General features: G+C 45.1%; 1 protein-coding gene across 4 annotated transcripts in view; it reads left to right on the top strand.

The window, feature by feature from the left end:
- The window catches only part of SLC4A11 (solute carrier family 4 member 11), a 94,827-nt gene that overhangs the window by 17,977 nt on the left and 63,377 nt on the right, over nucleotides 1–13,473 (top strand). For all 4 annotated transcript variants that reach the window (XM_075752824.1, XM_075752825.1, XM_075752827.1 and 1 more), the window contains exon 3: nucleotides 10,748–10,900. In XM_075752824.1, the coding sequence (XP_075608939.1) occupies nucleotides 10,748–10,900 (153 nt within the window). The remainder of the gene's footprint in view (nucleotides 1–10,747; nucleotides 10,901–13,473) is intronic.

Genomic DNA, 13,473 nt, shown 5'->3' with positions numbered 1-13,473 from the left:
TTGAGAAGGTGCAGTGCTTGGAGTATTCAGGACTCCCAAATAGTGAGAGCAGAAGACTAAAATGCTCCAGTTATTTAGGCCTGTAGATGCTTGTAGCTGTCACAAGGCTCATCTATCTTGTTCCAGGGGACTATGTCTTAGGTTAACATCTGGGAAGGGGAAGCTGAATGTCTGTCAGTTGCAGTAGATCCAGCATCGCTATTGACAACGTTTCCTTTAGCACTGGCTGACTTGCTGTCTCTGAAAGTTTTATATGAAGCCAATTTCTAGGAGTAAAAGGATGAAACTGGAAGCAAGTACTCTCATCTCTAGTGAAGAGCTCTTTTCTGAAAACTGGATTGAGTTGCAGAAGGGCAGAAACATTATGCCTGACTTCAGGAAGGTTTTACTTCTTTGGTATTTGCAGATTTTCCAACCTCGTGTGGGGCATGAGGTCTGGGCAGCACTGGTCCTACCTGACCTGGCTTGCTGGTGGCCCCTTGGGATGTGGTTGGTGCTGTCCTGAGGACTGGGAATGTAAGAGGATGGTCCAGGTTGGGACTTGGAGAGATGACTAAACCTCCAGCGAGCTGTGGAAGGGCTTGGTGAGAAATGCTGCTGTATGATTTGCAGGAAGGACAAAGGTGTCTGTCTTCTGGAGCCACCTACTTCATTCTAAGCCTGCCTGCCACAGGGAACACAAGTGCAGCTACTGTCCTAATATCTTATGTGGAAAGCCTCTATGTGCCCCCTTTCAGGACTCAATGTCTTGTTTGTTTGGACAGTTTGAGGAAGACAAAAAAACCCCAAAACCCAAAAAACATATCTCTGGATGTTTTAGAGCATGTTTGTAGTTGTGGCATTCCCTGTGCAAAGTCCTCCTGTGAGATATGCAACTTGGTGCTATGGCAGTGAGCATTTATTTCTGCCCTATTTGTGTTGTTATTCAGCTTCCTCCTGTGTCTTAAGGAGACAGCACCTTTAAGGACTTGATGAAACTGTGTGTGCTTCTTTCCTGTTATGCTTCTACGTGGTTTGGGGGAAGGAGGGAAGGTTGCTTGCAAGTTCCTCTTCAGCCTGTATGCAGTATTGGATGCCATATTAATTGTGATTTGAAAATACAGTGAATTTCTTGGTTATTTCATGCTCAAATCTGCTGTCATTCTTGTTCCTCATTACAAACTGACCTTTTTTAAAAGTTCAGTTGCTGTTGAGTGATGAGTCACCTTCTACTGCCTGATTTAACTGAGGGCTTGTGTGTTTCTGCACAGAATATATGGATAGCACATCTTGGGGGTTCACATCCCTTTGCAAGGCAGTGCTTTGGCGCTCTCCGTACAGACGTTTTGTGCACTCAGATTCTTGAAAATTTACCCAAAAACTTAATCAAGACTAGAGGAAACTGCAGCGAAAGAAGTTACCTTTTCACATAGTTTCAAAACTACTTGTTTTGAAATAGAGCTATGTAATCATTAAGCTGTTTCTTGGCCACTCGTTCAGATCTGCCAGTTCATTATGGAGACCAAGAGATGCTCTTGCCCCACCTTTAAAATAAGAAAGCCAAACCACTAAGCTGTGTGTTTGGAGGGTGAGGGGGAGCAAAGAAGAAAAAGGAAAAAACAACACAACAAACCTCTTTGCTTTAGCACTTATTTTTCCCCTTTCTCAGTAGAGAAACATCTTTTGATACTATTGCTCTTTGCACAGTCAAGCTTTTTCCTTATCTCCTCCTGAGATCTTGTATATACATATGGTTTTCTGTGTCCTTAGTAATTAGGATGTTTTTGTTTTTGACTGTATCTGAGGATCTGTTTAGAGACTGTCTTTGCCAGCTAACTTTTTTCTTACCCTTGTGTTCTCGATAGCAGCTGCAGCAATGTTAAAACTTAAAAGTTGATACTTCAGTTTTAGTTTAAATTATTGTAGTGAGGGTAATCTTGGCTGCAGCACCAGAGCAGTGCTTTGTAAGAATCTCCTGGATATTTACTGTTCATCAAAACTTACTGAAGTCTTTAATAATTTGTAGCTCTGTTAATTACTGAGGAGCTGAGGAAAGCCCAGGAATGATTTTCTAGTGAATGGATGCTAATATATGACTGATCTGGAAGCTCAGAGGGTTTTTATGGTCCCAGCCATGTACCAATCTATTTGATAACTGGCTAAAAATCTGGAAAGTCAATCAAAGAAGCCTATGTCTTTAGCTACAAATTCTGGTTTTCCCCTATTGCTGGAAGAACTTGCCTGAAAGCCACTTTTATAGCCTTTAGTGTATTGCAGAAGGTAAATGCAATGCAATATGATGGGGGGTGTGAACCAACAAAAAAACCCCAAACCCCAACTGGTTTAGTAGCTTGCTCTGTAGAGGCAAAATTAAGAGGAAAAATAAGGAAACATAAGGAAATAAGTTTGTGCCTGCCCAGTTAAAAGTTTCTGATGGAGACTTGGGTGGCAGCAGGTATGATGGCAGCTGTTGGCCATATTCTGTTCTTTGCCCATGTATATTGTCAGTTTTAATAGTTGCCCTCTTACATATCTTGCTGATGAAAATCCATGCTTTTACTTTGAATCTGGGACAAGCAAATGAACAAAATCTGGCATGGCCCAGTAATATTTGGTGTTCCCCCTACCCTGCCCTGTGAGCAGGCTGTTTAAATAACTTGAATTTTCACCAAGGTTGTTTTGTCAAATGAGCTTTCTACCTGGCAAATGTGACTAATGAGATGATTGTGTAGACCCAATCCAAACCTGAAGATATTTGGAGTGCTGGTGAAATGCAGCTCAGCAATCAATGTTCAGAGTAACTACTCAGGCCCCACAGTGTTTCTTGGCTGTCAGCCTCCTGCACCCCACCTTGGTCTTGTGGGGGGAGTATCCAGTGCCTGCTGCAAGTGGATTAGCTCTGAAGGCATTGGCAGAATTTAATCACTCACAGCTAATGTCAATGTATGATAAGCTTGTTAATTGACCCCAAAACTTTCCCTGATAAGACATAAAACCAGAGGCTTTCTAGTTCTTCTTGCAAAATCCAGGGGAAGGAGTCCCAATATAGTGCTGGGGATATCTGAACTGTTGCATTGTTTTAAAGCTGCCTCAACAGATATTGCAGCATAAATTTTTGTCTTCCAGAGCAAATCCCTCACTGCTTGGTCTCCTCTGACTTATTAATTGGTTTTGCTGGCACAATAAATTGCAGTTGTGTTGAAGGGCCCCAAGGCCCCAGTCTGGCTTGGGATGTTTGGATATATTTTATCTGCTTGTTTTTGTTTTTCATTTTGCAGTTCAGTTTGGTATGTGTGCTGTGGGGTTTGGTTTTTTTAATTTGTCTTTATCTGTCTTGGAATTGTTTGCCTAACTAGGAGATTAATCTAAATGTTTTTGTGAAACAAATGCTTTTGCAATGGGTTTCCCCCTGATGAGATGCCCAGTTTACCAGCAGGAGATGCACTACTGCTACCTATGGAGAGCTGGAGAGGGTGGCTTGCAGGTCCCTCTCAGATTTTTATTTCTGAGAATTGTCTATCAGGAGGCCTATAATAAAATGAACACTCCCGATTTCTGTGAGTTCTGGTAGAGAACTGAAATTACACATGCTGCTGTGTTTTGTAAAAACTAAATGAAAAATAAAAACAAAGCCCCACTGAATTACTTGGATTATTCACAACATTTCCTAGAAATCTGGCTGCAAAATACAATACTGGAATTAATTCAAAAGTGCCTGGGTGTGTTTTTGTAGCAGATCAGTTCTCTCAGTTCTGTTATGAATTATTACTGAAGTGGCAGGGGAAACTTTATGTTTCCATCTGGCTAGTCATGACAAGACTGACTCAAAGTAGGGTTGGAAATGTGTGACTGAAGTTGTGGCCAGCCAGTAGTGAAGGGATCTGTTACTTAAAGGATGCAGGTCTGGTCTTGGTGACTCACCTGCTAGACGCTTTCCACACTTTCTTTTTTAACAAGAGGAGGTTGTGGTTTAGTCTGTCTCAGAGCACGCTGAAAGCTCAGGAAATGGACTGACATCTCTGTAGCAGGTGGCTATTACTCCAGAAGGCTTGTAAGCCTGTACCTGATGGGCTCGCAGTGACTGCTCAAGAGCCAAAAAGCATCACTCAACACTTTCCCAGCTCTTCTGCCTCTTAAGGTACCCATGGAGGGGCTGGGATTGGAGGGTACTTCTCTAAAGCTGATCTAGATGACACAGAAGTCATTAGTCTACCTGTGCCAACCCATAATATTTGGCTTAATAAAGGAGGTTGTCTAACCAAAAGCACGGGAGGTAAGCTCTGGACTCCTCTTGCCAATTAATTGTTAGCAGTCCAACAACGTAGTCTATGGACAACCCCTACCTGTCCTAGTGGTCTTCTCCTGGGCTGGCATAAACCATGTCCACGTGGCTGCCTGCTGCGCGATGGGTAAATCTGCTTAGAACAAAAATAACGAGCCTTGCCATGGAATCTCTTGACTGTGAACTAAAGGAAAAGCTTAAAATTCTAGCAAGTATCCAGCTGTATGCAGAACTGCTTTATTTAATCAGTGTGGCTTAAATTTTTAATTTTGTGGGAGACAGCTTTGCAAAATGTGACTTGATAGCAGCCTTTTGGAAGGTATTGCTCTGCAGCTACAGCACTGCAATTGTTCTTGTCTGTGAAATGGAGTAGGAATCTTTCATGACTGCTTTTCAGACTCTTCTGATTCAAAACAATATGTAATCCCCAATTTTGAAGTTTAACCTCAGGAAGAACATGTAAAATTTAGGCAAATACTGACTTAGAAGATGTTGTTCTATCAACACAGTTGCTATCTTTGTCTGAAAAAGGAGAGCTGTTTGGTAAGTAGGTTGAATTTTGCTGAAATTAGCATGAGATGTGACCAGAAGCTTGCCTTGGTTAATGTGTAAGAATAGGATGCTGTTTAAACCCTTTTTTTTCTAGAAAAATACTGTGCAGATTGGAGAACTAATAACACTTGCACAAAGTCCTTCCTAGTCTCTCCTGAATCCTTCAATTGCTTTATCCCTGCCAATGTTAACTAACTGTAAGGTTATCTAACCTTTGGAGGCAACTTGAGTCTGTGTTTTTGTGCAGAGTGTTAAAGGTCAAAATGGAGGTGGAGGCTCCATTATTAATTGAGTTTCCTTTCGCACCCAGTGTTGCGGATTTGGGTATTTTCTGAGTGACGCAGTGAATCTGCAAGCCTGCAGTACTTGGGGATCAAAGCAAGCTCTCGGATAGCTTAAAGCTCATGTTGATCACTTCAGCTCAGGTTAATTAAAACTTCATGCCTTTCTTAAAAATTAGTGTCTATTGTTGGTTAGAGCAAGTTGAAAATCCATGAGTGGAAAAATTAGATGAAACTTACTTTCTTTTAACTTAATGCCAGTATCATGACTATATTTTTAAGTAGATACAGAGTTTAATTCTCTCAAGTTCCTTAACACTATATTACATCTGAGCACTAAGATGCTCAAAGAACCAGACCTGATTTTAGGATTATGCCCGTGTCCCAGTTAATGCCCACTTAACTTTAAAAGCTATTGAATATGTATTATTATTGCTTCTGTTGTCCTTCTGTACTTGACCTGTAGTTCTTTAGAGAAAGTGGATGCAAATAGCAAGTTTTTGTTTTGGAAGAGCCAAAGAGCTAAGTCCTGCACTTGTCTGTGACTGCGGCAGACCTGGCTGTTTGGCTGTGTGAAGTTTATGACTTGAAACAGAGTGGGGCCAGCTGCTGGATTTGAGCTTTGAAAGGATCAGGATGAGTGACAAAAATATCTAAAGCAGTGATGTTGGGAGAAAAGCCTTTGCTTTTCCCAGGGTGAAATGTCTGAGGCTGCTGAATCTGGCAGGAGCCCAGTGTGTACCGTTGCTCTGGTGTTCTGGTGAGGTGACCAAGTGCTATTTTGGAAAACCAGTAAAAGGGACTATTCTGCAATTTGCTGCCTTCTGTGCCTAAAAAGTCATTGGAGAAATCTGAGGTAGCTTTTAGCATGGTTAGCTGTTATATGATTGGCAATCCAACACTGAGCTCAAAAGAACTCTCTTAATGTAACTTTAGTTTTCTGGCTTTTTGAAGAGATTTTGTGGGAGGGGGCAACTACCACCTCTTCAGAAGAGCAGATGCCACCCCATGATTCTGGAAGCCTGGATTTGGCTGAGGGAATAGATATTGCTGTGCAAACAGGTGCTATCAATGAGAACACTTTTTCCAGACTTGTAGTGTAGACTACCTTGGAAGTTGAGGGTAAAATCAGTGCTTTTCCAGAAAACTGCTTTGAGTACTCGGAGTGTTAACATAGCATATGTGGTCCTTCAGAAATAAAGCCAGCAATTTCTGCAGAGACTTGGCAGAGGTCGGTAACTTTTTTGACAAGTTTTGATCTTAGCTTTCCTGTTTTGCCCTGCGAATCTAGCTACGTGGATATGTACCTTATCTGTGTAACTTTTGCTAAAACAGTAGCAGCAATATATCTGCCTGAACAAAAAATCTGGGCACGTGCATGCTACGCAAAACCGTGCAACATCTGGGTAATGCCAAAAGGAAAAATGCCTTATCTCCCCCACAAACCTCTTTCTTGAATGTTCTGTCTGATGTGCTGTGCTAAACTGAGTCCGAAGCAAAGCCCGGACAGATGCATTTGCACTCCTAACCTCCTGGTTAGTGTGCGTGCTTGCAGATATTGATCAAAATACTATGATTGACTTTGTCAGCCAAGAGGTTATGCTGGGGACTGTCTGGCATAAGTCTCATAACCTGGGATGTGAGATGATGTCATTAGTAATATAACTGCTTTTCTCCCAGGAAATTGAGTACCATGATTAAGATTTCAGCTTTCTTGGAGAAGTCTGCAAGACTCATAGCCCCTGGGCTATGAGTGCTGCTCCCACAGAGCAATTGAGCTTTTCTAGGGAATGTGTATGTTGTGGCTGAAGTTGTGCTTCCTGCTAACTACTACTCTGATTTTATTACCCTGAATACAGCTGCCAGGTGCTGCTAAGGCAGTGGAGGGAGAGGTAATGCCACCTCCGATTGCTGCAGCTCAATTTGCTGCTCTTCCCGACAGAACCCTGGGCTCTTAAAACTCAGCTCAAAAGCAAAATAGCTGCAGGGCAAGCACCTAGTCAGAGTTGTGAGAGGGTTGATAGCAGCAGGACTGGGAAGATGAAGTGGATCTGAAAAGGTGATGAGAGTAAGGAGAGAAGGTTGGGGATGGATATTAAGATGTTAGAGCAAGGCAGGCCTGGGCCAGGCATGAATTACAGAGGAAGGGGTGATGCTTTACAGGGGAATGATTAGAGAAATTGTGGGTTTTTTCTTCCCAGCACCTGCATAAAATGGGGGAACGGCTTATTTTCACATTGTGAAGGACAAGCTGAGGTGCAGGAAGACTTAGGGTCAGGGCATCTGCTACTTATGGCTGCATAGGGTGAGGAATTGATTTTGTTCCTGCAGTGCTGAAGGATGGCACCTGCTGTCCTTGGCCTCATGTGTTTTTCATCCTTTTCTGTTTCTTTTTGTTATGAGTCCTGCAGGGTAGACTGAGTGGGGGTCACCCTGACAACAAAAGGTGTTCTTCAAGGTACAGGAGGGCTACACGGATCTCGGCTAACCTTAACTCAGTTCCTGACTCTGGCCTCCTACTCAACAAAATCTCTTGTCTCTAGTGCTTTCAGACCATATTTCAGGCTGAAGTGGTACTTCCTGTGCTCAGAGGTCTGACTCACCCTGTCGCGTAGCTCTTGGTGCTTCAGCAAATGCTGCCTTCATGTGAAGGTGGCAATCTGCAGAGAGAGAGATGGGGACCACCATTTTGGAGGTCTCTTGAGCTCTTCCCCAGCCAATTTGAAGCTCTAGGCAAAGGTGTCTAACTGCCCCCCCGCCCACGCACCTCCCTGAAGCAACTGCTGATAGCACAGGCTATAAAGTGTTACTGAGACTGTGCTTCCATATGGAAACCTGATTGATATTTACACAAATTGTGCAATGACCACATTGGATCCTACTCTGAACTTCTGTAAAACACCAATCAAACTTTTGGAGGAGCTGAACAGCTTCTGCTGTCGCTTGTGGCATCTGCTGCCCTTCAAGCAGCAGGAGTGGCACTTGGTGATCATCAGGCGATGGGGGAAAAACAGCTGCTAGGGCTGGAGGCAGCTATTGAGCCATGCTCAGAGGGAAGGGAAGGTGCATCTGCCATGCACACAGCTCATCTTCTCACCTCGAGGTGACCCCGCATTTGACAGGCATTAAGTTGCTTGTGCTTTAAAATGCTTGGCAGACTAATAGACTGAAAGATTCAAAACAGGAGTGACTTGAAGCCTTGAGGTGGTTTAGTGACAAAGCAGACACCTGCCTGGGAGTGCAGTTCCTGTACAGCCCAGGTTTGGGATTATTTGCAAGCTTGAGTGTTTTGTCCGTCCCTTGCCCAAGGGACACAAGGCTCGGCTGCCTTTTGTTCTGCTCTTTCCTCCCCTAAAGAGAGAGGAACAGAGGATGCTTCCCTTGCCAGAGTCCTTGCTGACCTCTGCCCAACCCTCTGGTCTTACTCCACCCTTGCCCTTCTTCCAGCTCCTGTCCTGCTTCTCTCTTGTCTCCAGCCCTCCCTGCTTTCAGGGCCCACTGCTGCTGTGCTCTTATCAAGGAAATTTCAGTGGACTTTGGGAATAAATAGTCTTCCCTGCTTGGCTCTTACCCATTTACCCATCTGTGTTTTAATTGCCTTAGGCCAGTGGGGAAAAACTCAACCATGTTCTGAGCTGTGTGCTCAAACCATCTTGCCCCAGTGTGCCACCCACCGAGTGGGAAGGATGGAGAAGAGCAAACCTGTTGCGACAACTTCCCTGGGGCTGCAATCCTGGATACGGCTGAGATGGAAAAGCCAGGTCATGGATTTGAGCCTATCCTAGGCTGACTTTTGCTTTGCAAGGCTGCTGAAGCTCTCCTGGCACCAAGGGGGCTGTCAGTGCTGGTGGGTGGGTGCTCTACTGAGCTGAGGAGAGGTTATGGTGCCTGTCATGCATTTCGGAGGAACCAAACCCCAGGTTTGGCACTTCATTTAGGATTGAGATGCTTGTGTGGGGCTCTGTAGTACTTCTGATGTCAGCAGCACCCTGTCTGGCTGTTGTCCTCCCTCCAGGACCCAGGCTGCCCCGCAGTCCTGTTACATTTGCCAGCCCTTGCGCGGATGTTCCATAGCTGGTGGTGCCTACAGTGCCATGATGCTTCAGGTATTGTGTTCAGGTGTTTCCCACACTTTCCTCACCTCACTTCTTTCTGTCTCTCTTTGGACAAGTTTCCATCATGCGGGGATGGAAATGGCTGCCTAAGCTCCACCAGCAGCAGAGGACAGCACCCTTAGTGCATTTTGCTGATTGGATGGATGGGGACAGCAGCAACCTGTATGCTTTTTTGAAGCCTTCAGACCACTTCTGATAGGACCAATTCACATTTATTCTTGTCAAGCAGGTAGGCAGAGATCAGGAGGGGGATTAATCAGTTTTTTGTCTGGTTTCCTATGGCTTAGACAAGCAGCTCAAGAGTCACCTGAAGGCTTGGAGCCCCTGCAGCTCTCCTGGGGAGATGCTGGGCGCTCGGGATTGAGTGCCTGTCAGCGTGTCGCCTGCGGCAGGAAGCGCTGCAGCCCCTGTCCTGTGTCGCCAAGTTCCTGTTTGTGGCCTCCCTGCTTGAGGCTTGTTTTTTTGCGGTGGCAAGCTGTCAGCTCGAGATCCCTCAGACTGCGTGTGCTGCTTTCAGCTGCTGCAGCCTCTACGTTTGCTTATATGAGGCTTTAAAAAAAGCCATCAATATTGTAGTTTCCATTCAAGCCTCGGCCTTGAAGCTCACCCATTTCATTTTGCTGTAGTGCCTAAAGCAAGCTAATGAAATATATCCCTCCTGCTTCAAATTAGGCATAAAAGACTTGTCAGAAGATGGGTAGAAGCTGCTGAATAATCCTAGTAATGTAAAAATTGACATTCTATAATGTCCCTAATTCTCCTAATTAAACATGATACATGAGCATGCCACAAGAGTCCTCCAGCTGCTTTGTAATAAAACGTTGCAGTGAACCAGCTTGCTGTTGAATGAGGCTAGGTTAAACTCTAATTAGAAGCGTTGCAAAAGGCTAAGGAGTTGTCCGCTGTAATTAAGAAACTTGTCTCGCTTTCTTGGTGCTGCTGCCTCCTGTGACCTGCTCCTCTGCCCCGTGGGGAGCTGCAAGTCTGTCCGTCTGTATCAGGTGTCTCCTTGGAAACATCTTTTTTTCTTTTTTCCTTCCTCAGTTTCAAATTGCTGAACTGTAAGTGAAACTGCCATGCTGCCAGTGACTCGAGCTGATGAATGTGTTAGGTTTAGGGTATGCTGGGGCTGTGGCACAGCTCTAGGTTTTGGGTTGCTGCTTGTTTGTTTTTATGGCTTCCAGAGTTTTCATCCTGTTTTGTTTTGATCTGAGAGGAGCAAGGCGTACCCCCTTGGGTTTGCCACTTGAGCCATTGACTCAGCAGGCTGGCTTGGCCAGGCTCCAGTGTAGCCCTTTTGGATGCACATTTGAGGCCAACCCAAAATGTGCTGGAGCTGATTGCTTATAATTTTCAGCCCTCACCAGGTGAGGGCATAAGAGAAGCCCCTCGCAAGGCCCCAGGCACTGCCAAGGTTTGAAGCCTTGAGGCCTGGCTGCAGTCCTCAGCAGCCATGATCGGTGGGTATGCCTGCACTAATGGCGGCTCTGGGCCCCAGCCCGCAGCCCCACTGACCGCTCTCTCTGTGTCGTTGGCAGGGTACCTCAAGTGTGACACGGACGATGGCTGCGAGGCCAAGGAGGAGACGGGGGGCGAGGAGCTCTTCGATGCGGTGAACTCCTCCATTGTCTCGGGGGACAGCATCCGCTTCTTTGTCAACGTCAACCTGGAGGTGCCGCCGAACGCCACTGGTGAGTGCTGCCCCCCAAAATGGGGTCATTCCTTACTGTGAAATTTTGGAGCAACTTTTATTCAGTTTTTTTTTTAATCCTAATAAAAGGCTGCTGCTGAGCAGGTCTTCAGTGTCCCAACTCCTTTTTCCTTCCTTTTTTTTAAAGCAAGGCCTTGAGTTTGGGGGCTGCAGCCTTGCTGTAGCTCTCACTGCTGTGGCCTGGTCACTGGATGAGAGCTGTTTCTAGTAAAGAAACAGGATTTTTGGTGTGTGTGGTCCCTGTAGATAACTCAAATGTGGCTCTGGGACTTCCCAAGGTTTTTGGAGGTTCTCTTGATCATGTTTGAATTGAAATGCTGGAGGAGAGTCAGAGCTGTGAATCACCTTGGGTCAGTCACTGTTCTCCACAGCAACCAGCAAGGGAAGAAAGAGCGTAGAGGGACTTCTGGGGCTGGACGTGTGCCTTTTGGGTTTAATCATCCTGACTAGAGGATGAGGCTGACAAGCAATCCCTGCACCTGCTGTGTTGAGGCAGATAGCAAAAATGAGGAGAAAACCAGCCTGTAAAACATCTCCGATGGATGTAAGGCCCCCCCACAACACACAGCTATGCCTACAAGACAGGGAAATGCTGTTGTGTATCATGCTTGTCTGCCCAAAACTGTGTTCTTTGTGTACTCCTTGGCACGCCAGCATCCTTTAAGAAACTTTCTGATGTGGGGAACAAGGTGGAGAGGACTTCCATGCAGCCTAGTTAACACAAAATGTGAAGATACCTAAGATACTTGCTGTCGAGGTATGAAATCCCTAGATTGCTCTAGAGGTTGCTTTTGCCTCTAGCACACCATTTTGACGCCCTCTGTAAGGCATATGCTAAATGGTGAAGGAGGAGGGCTAGCAAAACCTGGCTTTAGCAGAAAACATAGTCTCTGGGACACAGCAGCAGCCGCCTGGGTTTCATCTTGGCAGCTGGAGGCAGCCTGGAGCTTGCCTGTGTGGGCACTGACTATTTTGGAGATTAAATGTGAGGGCTCTGGATTAAACTTGGTGTCACAGTATCAGAGAGTCCTTTAAATTTGCTCAAAGGTATTTTCAGATTACAAACAAATCCCAATTGATCTATAGTGAACAATTATTGGAAACAGTGATGCAGAAGTCTGGGCCATGCCTATTCTGACTGTCTTGAAGTCTACTTTTTGTATCGGAGCAGTGACTTTAACTTAAGAATAGTATCTAGCAATTTTCAAGCCTGCAATTTTAGAAATGCCATTTTAATTGAAAGATTAAGGGGAACTGTACTCTGCTATGACAAGTCTGGGCTTAATGCCGTGGGGTGCATTGTTCGGGAATGAGGAATGCAAAAGTGCTGTGGATTCTTCTGTGTCTGAAGAAGCTGACTTTCCTTGTGTGTTCTCCTGAGCTTTTTATAAGTGTTTTCCCTTCCATTCAAAACAGGACAAAAAAAGGCTTCCTTAGTTCCCTCAAGCACTGATGTTTGACAGTGGTATTAGTTGTATCCTTTTTCTTCAGCTGAGATGTTTAAGATTTTTAAGGAAAAATGGATTTCTGATGTGCTGGAGTCTCCTTTCAAATGCAAGGATGGAGGTTTTAAAAACAGGCTTCAGGCAGAACTAAAGCCCAGACTTTTCATAAGGGCATGTGGGAAGTCAAATTAATTTTTTTCTTTTTTCCCATGACAGCATCAAAGTGGTCCAGGTAGCCAAAATCCAGGTGGTTCTCTGTGAGTATCAGGCATAGGATTCCTCAGATTCCAGGTTTTGAGTCATCTAGGCTGTCAGCTCTTTCTCAGAGGTGGTTTTGCTGAAGCATCTTCCAGAGTTGATTTTCTACATACTAAGTCAGTCTCTGGCTGCAGAGGGCATAGCTGATCCTCCTGGAGAGCTGACTTCTCAGGTGGCTGAGATGAGCCCTTTAAGCTCTTCTGCTGATGAAAGTAGCCTGAGCTGCTGGAAGAAGAAACCCCTCTTCAGGAGCTTTCAAAGCTCTTTTCCCCAGAAATGAGGTTTAACTCTTTCCTTGCTGAGGTGTATCTGGGAGTACTGCTTCTTGTTCAATTCCACAAGAGAATGCTTTTCAGAAATGTCCTTGCATTGCTGCTGTTCTCTGGGTGTTTTGTTTTATATTCAGACTTTGTGTTCCTGGAACAAAACTGTGGAGCTGAGCATTTGCAGGGTTTGTCTCCAGCAAGACAAGATGAAAAGAAAGGCAGGAATGGGGGAGGGGGGGAAGCAGGTTTTGTCTAGGCATTACAAGATCCCCCCCTTTCAAATGCCTCATTTCTAACCCCCAAGGGAGCTAGTGCTCCAGGATCCTACATGGTCTTCTGATCCTCTTTATCACATTGGAAAAGCAAGTGTGGGAATGGTATCTTTCCATCCCTACCTCGCTTTCTTGCTTTCTCTAAGCTGGGTGAAACCTTTGAGCCTGAAAGGCCTCCTTGTGCCAGGAGGGCTTGCTATTACCCTTGTGTCATGCAGCCCTTTGCAATGCTTGGTGAGGCCTGGGCAGCTGCTGCCTGGCCAGAAAGGGACTAAGCACGGACTGTCTTCTGCAGAGGGGGGTCTGCAGTGA

This window comes from Balearica regulorum, chromosome 4 (assembly GCF_011004875.1).
Source record: "Balearica regulorum gibbericeps isolate bBalReg1 chromosome 4, bBalReg1.pri, whole genome shotgun sequence".
Lineage (NCBI taxonomy): Eukaryota > Metazoa > Chordata > Aves > Gruiformes > Gruidae > Balearica > Balearica regulorum.
Note: the sequence above shows the minus strand (reverse complement) of the source record. Positions and strands in the feature narration are given on the sequence as shown.